At 51.2% G+C, this 22,818-nt stretch overlaps 1 protein-coding gene across 1 annotated transcript; it reads right to left on the minus strand.

The window, feature by feature from the left end:
* Positions 1-284: 284 nt before the first annotated feature.
* Positions 285-17,440, minus strand: LOC100756712 (piwi-like protein 1). The gene is made up of 20 exons (XM_035444379.1): positions 17,363-17,440; positions 16,714-16,828; positions 15,519-15,644; positions 13,758-13,972; positions 13,345-13,466; positions 12,172-12,252; positions 11,547-11,744; positions 11,167-11,278; positions 10,030-10,156; positions 9,812-9,929; positions 9,224-9,338; positions 7,992-8,179; positions 7,579-7,651; positions 4,742-4,942; positions 4,540-4,643; positions 3,825-3,895; positions 3,552-3,701; positions 2,757-2,886; positions 542-689; positions 285-421 (listed from the first exon to the last, which is right to left on the minus strand). Exons 1-20 carry the CDS (start codon positions 17,438-17,440, stop codon positions 305-307), a joined length of 2,589 nt encoding a protein of 862 aa, XP_035300270.1. The 3' UTR covers positions 285-304.
* Positions 17,441-22,818: the final 5,378 nt, after the last annotated feature.

The raw sequence follows: 22,818 nt of genomic DNA on the forward strand, positions 1-22,818 counted from the left end.
TAGGACGTGCTCCCAGGAACACCTCTGAGAACCTGCTGACACAGCAGCTGTAGGAAAGTCTATCTGTGGTACCAAGGGCCTTGCCACACTGCTCTGCCAAGCAAGTTGTCCCAACACACTATGAGAAACAATGCAAACATCAAACCTTAGCTAAATCTATAGCTGCTACATACCAACACTAGAAACAAAACTGGCTCCCCAACCCCCTCCAACATCCCGCTAGAAGAATAATTGTTTGAAAAGTAGAAGTGGAAGGATTGGCAGAGTTCCAGTAGGAAGCCAGCACGCAGGCCCTTGCTGCTGGTTAGAGGTAGTAGAGGCGGTTGGACAGGGAACGGTCCGGTTCTCTGTGGATGCTCTGGCCCACAAGGAAGGCCAGCTTATGTGCATACTGGCAGGGTGCAGGGACTCGGATGACTCCCTGTGGGGAGAAAGAGGGCCGTCACTGGGTTGAGCTGGGTGGGACTCCCAAGGTCCCTACCACAGCAGGCTCATCAAGGCAGGTGGTCCTGAATAGGGCCCCAAGCAGTTGTGCACTCACAGGCCAATTGTAGTACACATGGCAGAGCTTGTAAGTCAGTTGCTGGATGTGGTCAGGCTTCAGGCCACTGGTGTCATGGAGGACATTGTAGTGTGTTGGGGACACACTCCCACACCTTACTGCCTGGCTCACGATGAAAAAGTCATACCTGGAAAGGCAGGAAGAGCCAGGCAAGGCAAGGACATGCACTTTTTATGAGGAAAAACCTTGTGTTCTAAACGACCTCATTTTTCCTCCAGCCCTAGTGTGTCTGCAATGTCCAGGACAGGCTCCTCATGAGCCACCGTGGCAGCGTGTACAGAAGACTGTGATGGTAAGACTGTTTCCATATGTGTCACCAAGCCAATGCCCCAGAGTATGCTGTCCACACTCGTGGGCCTTGTGTCCCTGCATGCTGCAGAGAGGGAGGGAACTCCCACACATGGACACATGGCAGTGGCACAGAGAAGGCCAGAGCCAGTTTCCTCCCTGCTGTGCCCCCATCTTAGCAACAGCAATGCAACAAATGTAATCACTAAGGACTCAGAACACATGTGCAAGAGTCAGAGGTAGAGCAACTGTACAGTTAGTAGAGGACCCAAGCTAAGGCCAAAGCTAAACTGCACACTAGGGAAAAACTGGACATCCAGAGAGTTCTTTGTTCCCTGGCACCCACCAAAGAGTGCCAGTCAGGAGGCTCCTATGATCTGGCCCTATTGGAAGAAGGAAATTAACCCTGCAATCCTGACGTTACCTAACCAGATAACCAGAAACCAGAAGTAGTCTACACTGAGTCTGTCTGGGAGAGAATGAGGGTCAGAGACGTTCAGTGATGTGCCCGCCGGGAACAGAGGAGCTCTAAGAGGGAGGTCTATGTGTGTAGCACCCAAACTGCCACCTTCAAAGATCCCTGCCATTGGCTCCAAGGACCTGAGTGGCTCTCACAGATGCAGAACTCGAGTGGCATCTGGTGAGAACACATGTCTTCTATCTTAATTCACATAGGTGTTGTCCTTGAGCTCATGGGCTACCAACCCTCTTCTTGTCTAGTGGCCTGAACACTAGGTGGCAATACCAGGTTCTGTGAAGAGTGAGAGAGGCCTCAGACAAAGTTTGGCCCTTCCTGGGCATCGACCTTATCTGTTTGCCCACTTTTCTCCTGAAGTCACAGAACTCTCCTCCAGAGCCAATTCCATAGGCAACCTCTGAGCAAAAGAAAACCCCAAACCAGGTGTCGTGGTGCATGCCTTTAATCCCAGCACTGGGGATGCAGAGGCAGGCAGATCTCTGTGAGTTCGAGACCAGCCTGGTCTACAGAGTGAGTTTCAGTACAGCCTCCAGAGCCACAGAGAAACCCCGTCTCAAAAAACAAAAACAAAAAAAGAAAACCCAAAAATTGTGTACTTCAAAATAAAACCCCTAATTCAATCATATAGCTCAGAAGAGAGCACCAAAACATTTTGTGGCCATTTCTGTCTTTGGGATGCCAGGGTCCACAAACGCTTCAGAGTTCAGATTTTGGAGCATGTGCCTAACCCTGTAGAGTTAAGCACCCAAATTGGTTTTCAGATCCATGATTCTCTACCGTTAGCAGCAGCTCACCCACCCAAGTCAGGGAACATTAAGGAGGTTCCTAGCCCTCACCTGCAATGCTGGAAGCCTTCTATAGCTTCATACTCTAGAGCAAAGGGGGCTTCAGACTAGGTGGTGAACTGCTATGCCCCAGGGACAAAGCTTACCTGCTTGGACAGCCATCCCAACCCCAGAAGAGAGCTGGTAAGGAGGTCACCAATGATGCACATCTGTCTACCTATATGGTTGAACCTGCATGCTGTGACCAGCCTAGCTCCCTCTTGCTTTCTTACTTTGGAGTCAGCTGCAGGCTGCAGGGCTGCTGACACATAGACCCTTTCATCACCTTGGCCCCTGGAGGACTGTGCAAGCATCACAGATCTAAAGATCTAGTAGGAACAATCTATGGATAGATTATATATCTCAAAGTATAGATGCTGCCTGCAGAAGGGTCCAAGAGTCTGAAATGCCACACACAAAAACCTTTCAACTATCAAGGAGCCAGTCAGAGGGTGTTGCCTCCCAGGGTCTCAACACTGAGAATCCTGGCCTTTAGGGAGCATGTCAGACCAGCTTAGCTGAAGAATTTGGACTTCTAAGAAACAGTGTCAGGAACTGGAAAACAAACAAGCTAACATGATAGTCATGAGACCCCAGAACTTACCACTCTGGCCTAGTGACCTCCACATCGATGACTGTCCCCGGAAGAGGGTTCTGGAGTCTTCCCCCAGACTGAGCAAAAAACCTGGCATTGACACGCTTCTTCACCACAATCACAGTCAGTCTTGGGTTAAGGAAAAGGAGGAACATGGCCACACTGAGTTGGTGGCCTGTCTAGGTAGGAAGTCACATGCTCTCACATCCCTCAAGGAAGAGCCCCCACCCCCCTGATACATCATCTCCCTGCATGCTGGAGGAGGGTCAGCACCTGTCTCCAAGACAGACCAAAGTCCAGGAGTGACCTGGAAGTGGACAACCACATGTCTCTTGTGGGCCCCATGACAGGCTACTCAAATATGGGCACAGACCGAATCTACTATGCTTGTCACATCAGAACACTGGCTCTGGTGTGTCCTTGGTGTCCGTACCACAACAGGCATTTTCTACTGTGAGACCTGTCTAGGAGAGTGGGTTCAAAGGCATGCGCACACCACCACCAGCTTCCTCTGCATTTCTCACAGCCAGAACACGAGGCCTGGAGGCATTTCTTCTCCCTAGCGGCAGTGAGTAGTCTTTCAGAAGACTCACCGCCTCAGCCTCCAACCTCTTGAGATGTTCCTCTTGAATTCCTTGGGACCATCATTTGTGCATACACAATCCACATGGAAGTCAGCCCTGCCTCCAGCACCCATCACTACCTTCAGCCCAATTGCTATGAAGTCCATGTACCTTTCTCCTTGCCATTGAGTGGCACTGACTTCGGAGTGGCCATCCATGTCTGACCCATGAACTTACTTGCAACCTATCTTGTCTGACTTGAAATGCCCCAGGAACTGTGAGACCTCATGTTCGAACAGGGTCTTCAGCTGTCCATCCCCTACACCGTCTCGGTACACAATGATATGGTTGGGCATACATTCATTGCAGCTACGCCAAGCCCTCAGAGCAGCTGCAAAAAGTGTGTGTGTGTTGGGGGGAGTGTTCATACACAAAGTCTGTTTCTCCCAGTTCCCAGACACTTTCAGGAATGGCCCAAGGGCTCCAGTCAGGTTACAAGGGTACACAGACCCACCTTGCAAGCAGACCCTGAGGCCATCTACCAGTTCCTGTCCACAGTCCTGAAAGATGCAGCAGGAAAACCAGCTGTTGAGAAAAAAAGCAAGGCCGTGAGGACATGGGTCGGCCAGGTGCAACTGCTCCAGGCTTCCTAGGACTCTTTCTATGAAGTTTCCTGCCATCGGCTCCACTTCTCCAGGAGACCTCAGCTAAGCGGAAGAGCAAGAGACTGTTCAAGGCACCCATGACAGTTTCCCAAATTCTAACTCAGTGTAATTTCTTCAGCAGGGGACAAGTGAGTGACCAGAGGTGTCACCAGGGATTGCCACCTCAACAAGTGCTGGCTGCTCTGTTCCTGACAGACCATGTCGTCTTCCCCAAGCCCAAGGCTACAGCCATTGACATCTACAAGTAGCATGTGGCCAGGCTCCAGGATCCAGGATCCAGGCTCTGCCACTGTGGGCTATTCCCTCATTCCATAAAACACAGTCCATAAACTAACATTGAAAAGCAGAGGACTGAGTGAACTGGGCTGTTACACTGAAAGCATGAGTCACACACATCCCAGGGGCCAAGGCCTGCTAACTAAACCAAGGTGCTTTCAGAGCTGGCCATTTAATGAACCATAGGATCATAGTAGAGAGCAGAATGATGATGCTGAGTGTGGCAGGACAGGGACAATGAAGGTTGGTCCCATGCTTCATTGGTACCACTGCTGCTCCCTGGCTCACCGGGTCATCCCTTCATTGATGCTGGCAACGAATCCTGCGATGGACCTCCGCCCCGCTGTGGTGTCATGGTAACAGTCGATGCCCACAATCATGGCCTGCTTCAGCTTTAGTGAAAACAGGGTCATTTAGTTGTGGCAGGTTTTGGCAGCCATAAGCAAGGCTCCTTTCCCTAAAGGCCCACCCTGTCTGATGAAAGACTCACAGGCATGTCCACCCGCCAGAGTTCCCCACCCATCTTGCAGTTCATCTGCAGGGCAATCTTGGTGGCAATGGCCATAACTGTTTGCTGCTTGCCCAGCGTCCGGGCTACCACACATTGACTTGGAGTGGGGCAGTCTGTGCACAGGTACTTTTTGATGGCATCATATTTGTCCTTCCGATTACTTGACAACAGACAGACAACCTGAAAACAAACCAAGCACCTCATTAGAGAACCAGGGTGTGGAAGACCAAGAGCAAGGGGAAAGACTGTGGTGCAAAGGACACTTGTCACTCATGACACCAGTCAGCTCTGCCATGTGGCTAATCAGTGGGGCAGGAGTAACATTGTAATGCCGCTTGTTTATTCTAAGTGGCAAACGAGAGGCACCGCACAGAAACAAACCTGGGCGATAAAACAAAGCCATTGCCACCTGAGACCCAAGCATGGCACACTATCAGCTCAGGATAAAACAGGGAGTGCCAGCACAGCTTTGCCTCATGGGTGAGCAGACATGCTGCTCCCTGAGCCTTAACTCACAGCTCCCCGAGAACCATGGCTGTAAACCCTAAAGCTCTGGCTTGGGAATCTGGTCAGAAAGTGAACTTTCCCAGGAAGAATGTGCCAATTCTGAGGACAAAGGGTCCCTGATCAGAGTGTTCCCCTTGCCCAAACTCTGAGGGTCCACAGTCAAGCTTCTGAAGCCAAATCTAGCTTGTGACTCACAATTGCAGCCCCCAGTGTCCACCCAGACTCTTGCTTTTCAATTCTCTCTTGTCCCCCACGAATTAGGTTCCATGTGTTGTCTCCATTACTCTAGGTAGCATGGCAGCAGTCTATCTACCTGTGCCCTCTGAGAAGGACACGAAGACAAAGAATAGTAGGTGGGACATGGCAGACCACTGTCCAGGTCTCCAGCCTTGTGGACAACCTGCTCTTGCACCTCCTGAGCCAGGAAGAACACACTGAGGGTATGAGGCACTCCTGTGCTCTTCACTGTTTCTGCAGGAGCCAGACATAAGTTTCCAGCTGGTTAAGGTAGCTTGCTTTGGCTTAAGGTTTGGATTCTGCCGCACCAGTGTTCAGAGGTAGGATCTGGGTACATGACTGGACATCAAGGGCTGTGACCCTATTGGTAGTTTGTCTACTGAGCTGCAATGCCTTAGTGACATTGGGAGATGGTGGAAATGCTAAGAGCCGAGGTTGGGTGGAAGTAGGTAGGGTTACCAATGAAGGAAGTCTCTGGTCCCTTTTCTCTCTGCCATGGGGCAAGCAGCCCTGAGTCTCCACATCCTCCCTGCTGGGATGTCCTGATTCACCAGTCCAGAGACGATGGAGCCAAATGATCCTGGGCAGAAACTCTGAGACACGAGCTACAGTCAATCTTTCCCCACTAGGATATGTCTCAGTGATAAAAGTCTGACCAGTGCACGACTAGACACACTCCTGTCAGCAGCTGGCTGTAAGACAGCATAGTGCATCCCCACTCATGAACTTCTCTTTACCACAGCCACAGAGGATGTGTCCCCTTCATTGTGGCACATTCTCCTGTTTGTTTTGCTCATCACGTGCAACTCACAGGCTCCCACTAAGGTGCAAAGGCAGTGAGGGCTTGTGGAACTCCACACCACTTGCTTCAGGTCACCATCACAGCCTTAAGCCTGAACAGTGAGTGTCGTCACAGAAACTCTTTTGCTTCATTCTTGAAGGCCAGCGACTTTATAAGCCATTGCCACCAACTCCCAGGCTAATAAGGTTTGCAGCGGTGGCCTCAGGATTTGAGGCGACAGAGATCAGCAAAACACATCAAAATGTGGGGCATGTTCATGGGAAACTTGGAGATATTAACTGGCTAATTTCTAAGTCCAAGTATGCAGAACCCCCCCACACACACACGGCTGAGGGTGTGGAAGTTAGGGGAGTGGGTGGAATGAATTTCCCAAAGTGTTTCCCTTGCAGTCAGTCTCCCACCTTTAGCCTGCTGTGAGGGCATTAACAAAGTCACACCAGGCTGGTTGCTGCAGGAGCCCTGACCCCACCCACATCGCTGAGGTGCTCAGTGCCCTCCCCCACTCTGTTTATGAAGGCCTGATCAAGCAGCAACCAGATGAGCAGCAGCATGATCACAGATCACGGACGGCGGACCAGCCTTCTCGAAAAGCCTTTTCTGGAAACAAACTTAGACGTGTGCCTGGTGTGAGCAGGAGCACCAGCTGATGGGATCATGGGCCCCATCACAGTGATGCCACAGATAGCATGCCTGGAATTAGTGGCCCATGGGACTGTCCACACTTCCAAGACCAGCTTAAAACTGTGACAAAGTCAGTGGTGGGGAGTTGTGAGGGTGGGTGGGGAGATGCTCTCCTCAGTGGTAACCCAAAGTACCTCAACCTCCATGTTCTCTCTGGGTGCACCTCACACCACTGTGAGGACTCCTGAAGGCACAAATGGGACCGGCTGCCACCAGCCTGTCTCATCACCATTCCTCTACCAAGTCTCAATGACAGAAAGATGGCACTCACCAATGTCAAGGCACCCCCGCTCAGGAGAGGTGCCCATGGCAGCATGCTCTGTACTCAGCAGCCTGTGCACACTGACCTCACCCTGGGATCTGCAGTCTGGCTGCTGACCTCGCCCTGTGACCTCCCCAACTTCTAGAACCAGAGCCTTAAGGCCAAAGGTAGCCTTCTCCTCACCTTGTGCAAGGCACACACCCACCCAGGCATCAGCTAAGCAGCCTGCCTGAGGTCAAAACACCTGAAGAGGAGCTCAAAACCTCAGTCCTCTGTCCCCGGAGCCCCATCCCACCCCATCCCAGCCTGCATCTAGCAGTTACTCACCATTTGAGTGTTTGGTGTCACCTTCTGCTGCAAGACTCTCAGGTAAGCTTCTGTTCTGTCGTCCACCTCAATCCTAGGAATTACAGTAATGATGGGCAGTAGGCAACCCTCAAACCTTAGCACAGTCAACATCCCTGCACCAGTCCCAAATGGTACAAAGCACAGATAACAGGAGGGACACTCAGTGAAGGGTGTGGCTAACAAGCTGTGCCACCATCCTGGTTTAAAGAACCTATCCCTAGAACATCCCTGCCTGATCTTTCCTCCCATCCAATCCCTCTGTGTTACACAGAGCCATGGACGATCTTAGAGCTGTCATGAGCTCGCTGGTGCATCAATTTGGAGCATGCACCCCCTTCTGATAACTGCCAATCACTCTGCAGACTGGAGAGTAGATGGCCCCAGACACTCACATGATTGCCCTTTGCATCCTGATGCCCATGGCCGGAGTCACTCTGAAAAGGTTCTGTATCAGGGAGTTGGCCGCTTCATAATTCCTGCGGGTATAGATCAGCAGCCAGTTATCCAGCGGCTTCACACTGATCAGCCGTGTGCCTCTTGTTTCTTTGGACCAATCTGCAAACTGTGGGTTGTAATCAAACTAGAATAAAGGGCAGAGATGCTACTGTCAGCTGTGATGAAGGCACTGGTCTTGCACAATCCCATCATGCATCTGGAACCACAGGCTACCACACTTAAGTTTGAATCAGAGTAACAGATCAAAAGTCCCCAGTGGAGAGAAGACAGAAGAAGCTGGAGGATCTTCCTATTCCATACCCTTCTGCGTACCCAGGACAAACTCTCCATCCTTCCAAAGACTTATTGAAACACAAGTGCCATTTTCCTTATGGTAAAGGTAAGACTCAAACTTGGGGTGGTGGCTCATGGTTTTAATCCCAACAATCAGGAGGGAGAGGCAAGCAGATCTCTATGTGGTAGAGGCCAGCTTGGTCTACACAGTCTGGGTCAGAGAAGGAAGCTAAGCCCCTTGATGGTGGGTAGTGTCCTGTGCCAACAGCAAGTTCAGGAAAGAGCAAACACCATTACAGCAAACACCCAGAGCTTCTAAGTTTCCGTGAGTCTTCTGGCCCTTCACCTGCTGGACTGTATCTTTCAGTCCTACCTGGGGGTCAGGAAGGCATGGATTGCTAGAAACAGCTAAAAAGAGTAGGTATTTGCAGCATTTGATTTCATAAAACTATTTTGAGAAATCACGTTTTTCCTTTTCCTGAGGACAAAACATAAAAGCACTCTAAATATTTAGCGTGACTCCTAAGAGATTCGTGGCCCAGACAGAGATAAAGCCAATCTAACGGGCTTCTTGGCAGGACTTTCTACACCCTAAGTTTTGTTGCTTACTTCAGTCTCTCTCCTTTCCCCTGTCCCAGGGTTCTGGAACTCACTCTGTAGGCCAAGCTGGCCTTGAACTTATCCATCTGCCTCTACCTCCCGAGTGCTGGGATTAAAGGTGTGCCCCACCACCTCTCAGCTTTTTAGTCCTTTAGCAGATCTTCACTTGTCCCGAGGGCTGGGACTTGATAGTGGCTCTGGTGATTTTCCAGAGTTTGCAAAGAGCAGTCTGGTGCATGGTGGGCTATCTCCTGCCCCTGTGGGATTTAGCTGGACACCATCCCACCAACCTTACCGTCTTCCCACCCTGGTGGATCTTCTCAGATTGTAAGATTCTTCCTGAGAAGGACAGCAAGTTTGAGTCAAAGCTCAGGCCCCAGTCTCGAAGCTCCCTCTGCACATCGTCATCCCTATGAATTGAACACATGTACCCAGCACTGCTGAGCAGGCAGCAGCCAGACTGACAACCCACATTTGGGTGTACAGAGTGCCACTGTGGCTTGCAGCACACTTCAAGGCCACCCTGGGCCTAGAACACACAGATAAGTGTCTCTCCACCACTTGAAGAGTCTCAGTGCCCAAACTGCTGCCCCAATGAGTGAGCCACAGTCTACACAAGGCCACAGTCTACACAAGAGGGAAATGCGTGTCTAAGAACTGCTTGCTCTGTTCCATCCCGCTGCCTTTTCCCGACAGAACTGGAGAGGACACATCTGTATATGAAGTTTCGTTTCTTGGCTCCCTGAGAAGAATTGGTATCAGGAACTCAGGACAGCCCTCCACAGCCCTACCAACACAGAAGGCTACACTTCCTGCTTTCCAGACCCCTCCCAGACCCATAGAGAACCCCAAAACAGAAGATGAAAGTGTGGAGCTGGCCTACTTCTGGATGTAGTCGATGAGGCGGCCCACCTCCCGCTGCCGCTGCTCAGGGGTCAGCCGTGTGTGCTTGGCCAGGTCCTTCATCACATTGAAATCATTGCGCATTTTATCAGTCAGACCTGCAACCAAAGCAGTGCCAATTAGCCGATCAGCAAGACTGCATAGCCCCCAGTGGGTGTGAACAGGGATGAGTGAAGAGAAGAGGGGAGCACTAAGCACCTGTGAGGTAGCAGAGCTCCGGGATGAGCATGACTGGGCCAGGCAGTGTACCTCCGGGGCCTCTCCTCCGCTTGGGCTGGCTTACCAGCACTGGCTGCCTCAAATCCGTGATTTCCAGGTTGTACTGCTGCTCAGGAGGAAAGGAAGGGATGCTACACACCAACAAGGGAGTGTGGCACATGAGTGGGTGCAGTGGATGCCTAGTTAACAACGAAAGCCAAGAACTAAGCTGGGCTAGACAGTGTCACACCATCCTGAGGGGTGAAGTGTATACTCCAGGAGCAGTTGTTCTTTCCACCCACTGAGGGTCCAGGAGCAGGACAGGTCTAACCCAGCTCCCCCAGGTAGATGAGCTCCATGTAGCCAAGTCCTCAGGACTTCTCTATGGAGACCAGACCATACACAGAACAGACTTCTCAGGTTACTGTCATGGTGCTCCAAACCCCAGGGTGTGAAGGCTCTTTCCTGTCATCTATTGTCCCACAAGCTGCTTATTCTACAAACATTTTAATATTTAATTTGGATTAAAAATATTTCCACTAAGCACATCAATGAGCCCAGTTATACTAATCTAGTCTTAATGCCCACCTTAGGACAAAATGTCACCAGCCAGCCATGCCATTAAAGAATCTGATACATGTCTTTTCTTACTCTGTGCCTTAAAGAACTAAACACTAGAATTAAAGAAAAAAAGTTAATGTTCCCTCAGACATGGTCCTCACACACCACTGAACATGCATGGCTAGTATGGCAGGAGTTTGAGGTCTCCCTGTCCCCATTTCCTTAGAGCCCAGGCCACAGGATCCACAGGTGCTGGGATGACCCTTGATCTCCTATCATCTGCCAGGAGCAAGCTACTCCTTACTGAGACCTCTCTAGGATCTGGACAAAGAGACCCTGCTGCAGCAGAGCTGGCTGGCAAGGGACCGGGAAAAGCTCCAGAGCAAGGGACCACAGCAAGCTACTTGCCACCACTGGCAGTACCTGTCTGTCCCCAAGATACACTATCAAATGCAACCGTTCTGCTGAACAAAGCTGCTAGGGCAGGGTGCTTCTGACAAGGGGGATTTCTTGGTGATGTAGGCAAGACTAAGCAGGGCCTGTGTGCTCCTGCACACCACCCAAGGGATGACCTACCTTCCTATAGTACTCCAGGAAGCTGACCTCTGAGCCGTCTGCCTTCTTGAAGGTGCTCTTTGGATTCTGATCCCAGTCAATGCCATCCACCCTGTAAGTCTTGTTGTTGTACCTGTGGGCATCTGGGACATGAGGCCCCAGCTCACACTCCCAGTCCCCTGGAGATGTGTGATAGGGGAGGGCAGGGGAAGGGACTAAACAATGGCTGGAAACAGAATGGGGAAGGGTGAAGAGCAGGAGGCCCCTGTCCTTTGTACATGACCACAGGAAAGACAACAAGTACCACACAACCAACACATTTGTCCCCCTTTTGTTCACCTCTGCCTGACTCCCCCAGCCTCACTGTTTTCTAGCCCCCAGCTCTTGAGATGAAGTCTTACTTGGTGAGGACAATTAGACCTATAAGCTCCTTTGACACTCGTTCCTGGAACTTGTGCTCCTCTGTCTGCTGGTACAGGTTGAACATGAAGTCCAGAACGGTCTCACTGCGGAGGACCTTGTGGCTGACGTCCGTGCAGAGCATGATGCTGTTCTCATACTGAAGGATGGAAGTCGTGAAGCCAGGCCAGATCACCAACCTGCCAACACAAGGTGGGTCAGGTGCAGCCTCATGCTCCCTCCATTCCCTGTGTCTGAAGCAGAAAGTGCTGAGCCAGCTCACTTCCTAGTACAAGATTCTAGACAGAGGCCTGTCTTTCCCACAGCTTCAGCAGCATTTGCTAATTATACTCTGACCTGATTAAGCCCACCCTTACTTTGCGCTAGCATCCTGAGCCACCATGTCTCAGCTGCTGCCGCTGAGGACCGACAGCAGTGTACACACATGGTCGGTCCGTGCTGTTGGCTCAGATGGGATTCATTTTTAATGTACGCAGTCTGGTATGACTGCATCGTTCAAGCCAGGTTATATACTCCCTTAACTCTTTAGCACCAACAGGCTGTTTCTAATTTATAGAACACTGCAAAGTCTGTACAGCCTAAAAGATGGTAGAATTTTCTACAAACCTGTGATTTGGAATATCAATCGGGTCACTTGGGTTGTAATAATTCCGTCCAATTTGTTGCAAATTCATGATTTTCAAGAGCCTACAAATTGAAAGTTGGAACAGTTAGCACGGCAAATCCTAAGGACTACCTGGAGCCATATACAGTCACAGCAGGGCTGGTAAGCTATCACCCCTAGCCAGGCCAGTCATTTCTAAACTGCCTAGGAGTTAATATTCTTAAAGTGTCTAAAATTTGGGGAAAAAAATTCAAGACACATTTGAATTGCGTCAGTTCCTTTTTATCGTTGATGCAACAGGAAAACCCACTTGCATGCTGTCTGTGGCTGTGCCTAGCTGCAGAAGCAGGGATGGACAGCTGGATAGTACTAACCGGGCAGCTTTCCTTTGAAGACAAATGCACCAAGCAAATGCATTCCCTCAGGCCAAGTGAGCTATTCTTCCACCAGTGAGCCATCTACAAGTGGAGTAAATCATGAACCCAATGCTGCCTCATTTAGATGGTTTCTCACAGGGAGGGGGGTCTTCTGTAGGACATGTCCATGGGTGTGGGTGGGTCCGTGGGTGTGGGTGGGTCCTTGGGCGTGGATATTTTGTATCTGTGGGGTTTGTGTAGGTGTGTGTGTCCAATGCATAAGTGAGGAGGGCATCAGATATCCTGTTTTATCACTCTCCATGCCTCACTCACCCCCTTGCAGGGTCTTACAGTGAACCTGGAGCTAGGCGGCTGGTAGCCAGCAGGCCCAGTGACTCTCCTGTCTTGCTCACCCCCAGCACTGGGGTTACATGCAAATGGCCATGCCAGGCTTTTTGTGGGTGCTGAGGATTTGAACCCAGGTCTTCATGCTTGCACAAGTGCAAGTGCCTAGAACATGTCCTAATTTGGAAAGTGTACTATGTGTACCAAAAGCTAGCTGCTTCCCACGTGGTTGCCCCCTGCCCCAGTAACCACCCACCCATCCTGGGAAGGAAAAGTTGAGGTGCTGTCTTAACAGCTAAATAGTATTTCCAAGGCATACTGTCAGCACTGCTGGGGAAGGGGCAGAATCCTGGAAGCAGATAAATTAATTTCCTATCAGAAAACCACATTTGAAAATGACCACATAGAGCAGAACTGCTAACACCTCCCCACCCAACACAAACCACAGTGCATGCACGCTGCCATGGCACGAACCTTCTGAAGATGATGTTATAGAATTGCAGGCAGGTGGGCGAGGTGGGCGGCAGCTCGTTGGTCAGGGTGATGGTAATCCTCACATGCTCCCCATTCCGAGTCTGGCTGAAAACTTCCGTGACCTAAAGCCAAAGAGGTGCGAACCCAGCTCTTACCTTCTGTGGAGAAAAGCATGTCCAGGCTCCTGGGGCCCCTGCTCTAAGACAAGTCCCCCTGAGCACAGACTAAGAAGTTGGCCAAGTAGCTGAGAGCCCTCATATAACTCTCCACAGCCCTTCTGCCCGACTCCAAGGACACAGTGAGTCATAAAGGACCTCGAGGGGCCCTATGTCCCCTGCCAGGAGACCCTTTCTGAGCTTTGCTTTGAGGTGGGCATCAGATACCCCTCTGCCAATGGGGGCATTTGAAATAACCTTGTGCTGTAGTCTCTTAGGTAAAAACAGTATTGTCCCATCGAACGCATGACACCTTCCAATAAGGTCTTTGTGCTGGAAGAGCAGTGCAGAGCGCAGCCTGCGGGCCTCCATCAGGGGATTATAGTCGATGTGGTACTGGTACAGGGCCCACTGCGGGCGTGAGGTCAGCCGGAAGTGGTTGGTGCTTAGCTTCACGATGATGCCCGAGGAGCCTGAGGGGCCGCCACACACAGTCAGCCCCTGGCATGGTTATGCTCTATGAGAGCTTTCCTTCAGACACAGCAGAGCTGAGGACAGTGGTCGGCACTTGCCTTCAAGACAGCTGGCCCTGGGGAGCTTCAGGAGAGACCACTCGTGCGAGCGAGCGTGCGTGTGAGAGCGTGTAACAGAGAAACACACACACACACAGACAGACGACACACCCACGACCCCAGACCCACGACCCCAGACCCACGACCCACGACCCACGACCCACGACCCACGACCCACGACCCACGACCCAGACCCACGACCCCAGACCCACGACGACGACCCAGACCCACGACGACCCACGACCCAGACCCACGACCCAGACCCACGACCCACGACCCCAGACCACGACCACGACCACGACCCACGACCCCAGACCCACGACCCACGACCCCAGACCACGACCCAGACGACCCCAGACCCGACGACCCACGACCCCAGACCCACGACCCACGACCCACGACCCACGACCCACCCACGACCCACGACCCACCCCCCACGACCACGACCCACCCCCCACGACCACGACCCACCCCCCACGACCCAGACCCACCCCCACGACCGACGACCACGACCCGACGACCCACGACCACGACCACGACCCACGACCCACGACCCACGACCCACGACCCACGACCCACACCCCAGACCCACGACCCCAGACCCCACGACCCCAGACCCACGACCCAGACCCACGACCCCAGACCCACGACCCCAGACCCACGACCCCAGACCACGACCCCAGACCCGACCCCAGACCCACGACCCCAGACCCACGACCCCAGACACGACCCCAGACGACCCCAGACCCACGACCCCAGACCCACGACCCCAGACCCACGACCCCAGACCCACGACCCCAGACCCACGACCCCAGACCCACGACCCCAGACCCACGACCCCAGACCCACGACCCGACACGACCCCAGACCCACGACCCCAGACCCACGACACACAGACCCACGACACACAGACCCACGACACACAGACCCACGACACACAGACCCACGACACACAGACCCACGACACACAGACCCACGACACACAGACCCACGACACACAGACCCACGACACACAGACCCACGACACACACGACCCACGACACACAGACCCACGACACACAGACCCACGACACACAGACCACGACACACAGACCCACGACACAGACCCACGACACAGACCCACGACACAGACCCACGACACAGACCCACGACACAGACCCACGACACAGACCCACGACACAGACCCACGACACAGACCCACGACACAGACCCACGACACAGACCCACGACACAGACCCACGACACAGACCCACGACACAGACCCACGACACAGACACACAGACAGACACACAGACAGACACACAGACAGACACACAGACAGACACAGGGGAGGGTCTGGAGAGACTGCAGTTGCTGAACAGAGCATCCCCTCCTCCCTGAGCCAGAGCAGCACGACAGCCCAGTGACATGAAGAATGCCCCCTGAAGAGGTGCTTCTGTGAGCCCACCTGTCTTCGACTCTTTGACATGGTCAAGTTTCTCTCTGGTGTTCACACCAAGGTCATGGATGTCTCGGCGACGCCCACCTCTCTCTGCCAATGACAGCTCCTGAAAGCCAGCTGAGATCTGCTGTTCTTCAAGAGAAAAGAAAATCTCACTGATTGGAGTGAATGGGCTGGAGGACAGCAGTATCCCCACAGTGGCTCAAGGTAGGAGATGCAGCCCACTCTTGTCCATCTTGTGACCTCATCCTTCGCAGAGCTGTCTACCCTGGTTCTGGCCACTCTAACAGGCCAGGTGCCTGGGATATGATGCCAGGATCTGAGGCATGGATTTGTTGATTGGGAAATAGGTTTTCCTAATCTCAGTCTCACAGCCTTCATGTCCTCTGTAGGCTGGCATGCTGTAATTACGGTTTCAGGGAGCTAGGGGTTAGGGTTTTGAATCTATAACCTGGGTGAGAATATGACATGAGTATGACAGGTAGCCTCCTGACTTCTCAGTTCTGCTTACAACCAGCAGTAGGGGCATGTACACTCCCATACTGGGTCATGCTGGTCACTAACAGTACTAACCTATCAATCTTTGCTGATTGTAAAAACAGTCCTTGGAGTCTAAAGTTACCAGACCATTCCATGCACAGTGTGTGTACAGCCAGGCACCTGAAAACAAAAGCATGCCACAGGACAACCTTGGCTTTGTGGTCTGGTGGTAGCGTTCTAGCTGGAGTCATGGGCATGGCTCTTACAGCAGTACCTACTAGTGGACTCCCAGAAACCAGTCTCCCCTCCTTCAGAGGAGAAAGACGTATGTGGGGAGAAATGTCCCTCCAAGACAAGACTTCCCACTCTGCTGGCAGCCGGGCACACTTTGGCTGAGAGCTGGCAGTGGCTGTGCCGATTCTCTGCCCAGCCCAACACAAGAGAAGACATAGTAAGTCAAACCCATAGTAAGGCTGTGAGGGAATCACTACAGATGCCAAGAAAGCATGCTAAAAATGGCTAATTAACACAGAATAGGCATACCGAGGCCATGTCTGAAATTTAATTTTGTGTTGCTGAGACGGCCCTGGCAAGCTGCAGTCTCTCATTTCCAGCCTGCACGGCACGGCACACAAGCCATCACTCTGCAGCTTGGTGATGGGCCCTTGCAGAAGCACCCAGAACCCTGCACGTGGCAGCCCTTCGCTGTCCCCCTGCTTACCTTGTGATTCGGACGTAGCTCCCACTACAGTTCTTCTCTGTTGTCCTCGGCCACCCAAGTCCCCCTCTGCGGGTGACTTCTGAGGTCTCGGTGGGATGTATCCAGGCTGCTGGCTCTGCTCATGCACAAACACAACTGAATTCCCTTATGTCGCAGGTGGGCACCAGAGAACTCATCAGCCCTAAACTGGTCCCCAGCATTCAGTAACTTAGTCATGAAGCATGTGATTGTTAAAAGGAGATCTGAGTCAGGCAGTGGGTGATGTACACCTTTAAACTCAGCACTCAGGAGGTAAGGCGGGTGGATCTCTGTGAGTTCAAGGCCAGCCTGGTCTATGAACAAGTTCCAGGAAAGCTAGACCTGTTACAGAGCAACCCTCTCTTGAAAAAACAAACAGGGGGAGGGGGCAGAGGATGGATCTGAAGTGAGAACCACCAAAAAAAAAAAAAAAAAAAAAAAAAAAAAAAAAAAGTGTTGTCGTCTCCTCCCAGCCCCCAGGTTACATATGCTGTGGATGGACCTCAGAGCCTCCTGCATACTAGACAAATGCTCTACCACTGAGCTCTAGGACAAATCTTTTCATTCCCTGCCACATGCCCCATTGGATGGGTGTCAAGACACGACTGAGCTGGAAAAGGTGGGTACTCACCGCAGCAGCCCCAGCATGCTGTACCGTCTCCTGACCACGGGCCTGACCATGGGCTGGGGTTCGGGCTCGGCTTGTCATTTTCTGCCAGAGATGTAATACCTGTAGATAGTGCTCAATGGGTCCATGTGTATTCAACCATTTTGTCACCAGTATTTTAAGTCCCAAATTCTGTATGGTTGAATCTTTCCTATTAAGGACTTGCCTCATGCATGTAGGGCTAGCATCCCAACACAGCTTTCTTAGGGAAACCGGATACTCACTGGGGACTGTCCACTGTGCTAGATGGCAAGGCTCAAGTGGAAATGTACTATAATAAAATGTTTTGTTTTCAAGGGGCCTAGAGGTGGCTCAGCAGCTAAGAACCCTTTCTGCTTTTGCAGTGGACATAGGCTTGGTTACCAGCATGGCTCACAACCACCAGTTCTGAGGGATCTGATGGCCTCTTCTGGCTTCCACGGGCTCCAGGTACACACATATACACACAGGTAGGCAGGCACCTCACATGTGCATATCAATGATACATAATACATACATAATAAATATTTTGACTTAGGGAGCCAGTGTGTAGAGGATTATGGTGTTGGGATGGGTTCCTTCTTTCCCAGATGAGTCTATGTATCACACACACCAATATAACTCGAAATGAAGAGGTGCATTTGTACCATTTTTCCAGGTGGCTCCTCAGAGAGCCCTTCCTCAGACCCATGGTTCCTTCCAAATGCTTCCTCAGTTCGAACCTCATCTTGAAAAGAACCCAAACCAAAGGCACCCCACCTCCCGTGTCTTTCAGATTTCTGTTCCCACACGTGCATGCCTAGCCATGGTCTGTGAGGAGAAACGATGGGGCTGTCTCTCTAAACTGCTCCTATGTCCTGGGGGGGTGTGAGCAGCAGGCTCATCACTCACCACAGGGAGGAAGATGAAGGCGGGGTCATCTGGGCTCCAGAGCCTGAAACTTGAGCAAGCACCATGTGGGCCAGCTCTTTTCAAAGCATGCCACACATGGTTATGTCAGGTGCAGCACACTATAGCTAGTGTCAAATGTCATGCTAAGCACAGGTACCTACTGCCAACCTCATGACTCGGGATGTCACAATGCCTCAGCTGAGGAGCTTTCTGTTCTGTGAACTGGAATCTACCTCATCCTTTAAGGGCCAAGCCAATGACTGTCTAGCCTCATCTTTTCCCCACAGCTGCTTCTACCGGCAGATGTGCCCAACTTCAATTCCACCCTGGATGTTGTCAGTTTGTTCCTTGCACTGGGTCCAGTGTTTGGCCTGCTGGCAATAACTACCTGACGTAACATTAAACATCTCTCAGGGGATGTCCTCAGAGCTGCCTTTGACTGGCAGGATGTACTGCATTCTGGTGATGCAAGCTTTATGGAGAGGGAAGTCTACTCCTCTGCTGCCCCAGACCCCTGTGGCAACCATTGCTGTAGGGCTGTCTGAGCAGCATGCAGAAGTTGGTCCCACAACAACTGCCCTGGGCTCACCTAGTCAGCTCAGCTCAGGTTTTCAGGTCGGCCTCCTTCCAGTCCCACAGATGTCCCAGTCTGGATGCTGGTGTGGTTACTCCTGAGGGAAAGAGCCCGAGGTCTAGCCAAGTGAAAACAGCTTAAAACACATCTTTCATATATACCCAGCAACACAGCTCCGACACTAGCTTAGAGACAAAACTAGCTCCAGCTAGCAAGAAAAAAAAAAAAAAAAACACTATTGCATGGAGTGCTTAAGGCTGGCAAAGATGCTAACTTCATGGTATGTGGGTAGTTTGCAGCAAGAGAAAGCAGAGGGGATGCTGCACACTGTTCTGCCTAGCATCAGAATAGAGGACCCACAGAGGATGGCAATAATTTAAGGTGCCAATTTTCTTCCATCCCAAAGCACTCCCTGCTTTCCCTCCAGCCCCCCATATCTGGGGCCCTCAAATTCCTGCCTAGAGGTCTGTGTCCCCAGTCCACAGGACTATTCAACTCCAACACCTACCAGCTAACTTTTTGATGCTAAACCACTTGCTCACTATTTTGTGGTTCCCTGGCTCTCATCCCCGTAGTGCCAACTCCAAGAGACATCACCTTTTCCTTGAATTGATCCCTTTACCTCCAGAGGTCTGGACCCCACAGGGAGATGGATACTTGGGTAAGAAAGACCCTGTCACTTGGTCTCCAAGGCACCCTGTGAACTCAAGAGCCCCCCATGTATGCTAGCCAGCTCTCTATGGATGTGGTAACACGAGCAGTGGTAATTTACTAGAGTTATGATGTGGAAGACAGGTAGGCAGGTGGAAAAACCAGTTATAGAGACAGGGAGAGGGGGCTGGGGACTGAAGCAGGTAGGGTTACAGGCAGAAATGGGATTATGTGCTTGGTCGAGGAGATGGAGGGACCAGTCTCAGACACAGACACGGGGAGACACATGGAGGAGGCCCAAGAACAAGGACAGGGAGGACAGGCAGGAGGAGGGACATGGGCCAGGCATCCGCACTGGGAGAAGAGGAAGTAAGGCCTGGGAACACGGAGAAGCAGCGAATGGGCCCTGAACAGAGAGGAGAGGGCGAGGTCCAGGCCGAAAGGAGGTACAGATGGAGCCCAAGCAAACAGAGATGTAGGAACCACAGACACAGGGAGAGAAGGGATCAAGCCCAGGGGACCTAGTGGGGATAAGGCCTGGACACAGGTCTGTCGAGGCCAAGGCACAGGTGGGCACAGCTCAGTTCCAGACCCTGATAGTTGTGGTCAAGCAGAGTCTCAAGCAGAGTCCAGTCCTCTCCTGCCCACGTGCTCAGCACACCTAGGTCCACAGCCCCTGAGCCCCTCACACAGCAGGCTTCTCGTGGGCGCCCGTCTGCCACCGCCTCGCACTGCTGCAACACCTCCCACAGCACCTGCCAACAACCCCAACTGCCAGATTCCCTCTACACAGGCCCCCAGGGACTGCCACCTGAGACTTCTGGGTTAAGGGGCGAGGCTGACACAAGGTGGCAGTTTTGTGTCGGGCGGGGCCTCGAGAGCCCGCCCCAAACCCCCACCCTCTGGTCCTTGCTATAGGTGAGAATCCTCGCTCAATGGATGAGATTGCACCCAGGTGGCCTTCCAGCATCCTGCAAAGAGTTGGATTAAAAGTCACAAGTCATGCTGGGCGGTGGTGGCACACGACTTTAATCCCAGCACTCGGGAGGCAGAGGCAGGAGGATCTCTTGTGAGTTCGAGGCCAACATGGGCTACAGAGCAAGTTCTAGGACAGGCTCCAAAGCTACACAGAGAAACCCTATCTCTAAAAGTGGGATGCAGGGGAACACAGCCATTACACTCCCTTGGAAATGTTCACATGTCACAGATTCAGTAATATGGTAAGGGAGAAAGGAATTTTTAAAACAGTGCTGGCATTTTTGGGGTATGTGGGAGCTTGTCAGTTAAAAACAGTGTTGTGGAGGCTGAAGCTATAGGATGAGAGGTGGGGGCTGGGACAAAATTAATCTGATATATGTAGGGAAAGAAAAGACAATTTCCTTCATTCTTAGAAAGTTAATAAGAAATGCCAAGGCACTTGAAGCAAAAAGCAGTTTGAAAAATAGGATAGTTTCATGATGGCTTTCTTCCTCCCCCTCCTTCTCTTCCTCCAGATAGTGTCTCCTTATGTCTCCTCTGGTTGAATTTGACCTCATTATGAAGGCCAGGTTTGCCTCGAACCTGCAATGATCCTCCTGCCTCTGCCCCCAAAATTCTGGGATTATAGACCTGTGCCAGTGTTACCAGCCTTTGCACTTTTTTTTTTTTTTAAACACTAAAAGTCATAATTTGAAAAACAGCTCAACTTCTTCATTGGCAACAAGCAAGCTATTCCACAAGGGTGCCAGTAGATGGTACAATAAAGCAAGAAACTGATATTTACATCTCATCCAGGAACAATCTGGTCCTGAATGGACAGCAGTGGAAGGAAGTGATGGCAGCATCCATGTGGATTGTGGAACAGCTTGGTACATGAAGCACCAAATGGCCAGCTATAAATACCTGGGAAGTGTTACCACAAGCTGCCAGCAATGCCTTGGCTCTCCCAATGACGCATTCGTCTGATGTCACAAAGATCACCTCAAGTTTTAAAAATACCCAGAGAAGAACTAGGGAAGCATTGTAATTTTAACTTTTTTCTATATTGACAGCTAGAAGTGTCAGTTTTTAGGTACAACTATACCTTCACAGGCATGGTAGCACACACCTGTAACCTCAGCACTTGGGAAGCTGAGGCAGGAGGATTGGCAGTCCCAGGCAAACAGGGGACTACATACTTGTCACACAAAACAGGAAACAAGTCTGGTATGCTGGTGCATGCCTTTAATCCACACACTGGGGTGAGGGGGCAGGGGCAAGCAGATCTCTGTGAATTCAAGGCCAGGCTCATGTGCATAGTAAGGGTTCAAGGTCTAAAACAGCAATAACAAAATGGATTTTTGTTGTGGAAGCTAACAAGCAGAGATGGAAAAAAGACCTTAGTCACCATAGGTATAGGGGCGAGACTCAGATGGAGAATGAGTTGCCCATTAGAAGAGACCCTGTGGACTTAAAAAACAAACTATGATATTTTCACAAATGCATTTGAATTTTATCACACTTACATTTGTGAATGCTATGTATGAGGCTTTTAAAAATGTTTCCTTAAACGTGGCTACATTCTTATTATTCCTCTCGTTTCTTTTCTGTGCTAACCATTTTTTTTACTCACTGGAGACTTACTATTTTAAATGAATAAAAAACACCCTGACGAGCTAAGTAGATACAAGGTAGGCATTAGATGTCTGCTTACTTTTTCTGTTGCTGTCATATGACATCGTGACCAAAAACTACTTAAGAAAGTGCTCATTTTGGCTTATGGTTTCAGAGAGAGCGAGTCCTCATGGAGGGGACCATGGCAACAGGCAGTGAAAGCATTGTGGCAGGAGCAGCAAAGTGGCTGGTCACATTTTCATCTGCATCCGGGAAACAGAAGAGAGAGAACAGAAAAGTCCCCTGTTGCTGGCCTCTAAACCCTCAAACCCAGTGACACACTTCCTCCAACAAGACTCCACTCCCTTCAGGTTCCTTAACCTTCCTAAACAGCGCCACTCACTGAGTCTTTGGGCAACATTTCTGTGCAAATCACAGTGCCCATCCATGAGTGCCTTTCAAATTTGGCTTTCATTAATCCCATTTAAGGGCAACTGTGCCCATCAGCCCCCAAGGAAAAAAGAATTACGGAAAGCTAATGTCAGGAAAATAGGCTGAGTGGCAACCACAGAAATACCCAGTTGTGTGGGCATTGCGCAAGTTAGTGTAAGTGATGGTACACGCCACAGCAATTTCATTAAAAAACTGCATGTCTTTATGTCTGAGAGGTAAACACAGGACCATTGTTTGACTGAAGAGAGGCTGGAATCCCAAACTGGGGAATAAGTTTCCTGAGAAGGATGTCAAAGACTGT

Source organism: Cricetulus griseus, chromosome 4 (genome assembly GCF_003668045.3).
Source record: "Cricetulus griseus strain 17A/GY chromosome 4, alternate assembly CriGri-PICRH-1.0, whole genome shotgun sequence".
Lineage (NCBI taxonomy): Eukaryota > Metazoa > Chordata > Mammalia > Rodentia > Cricetidae > Cricetulus > Cricetulus griseus.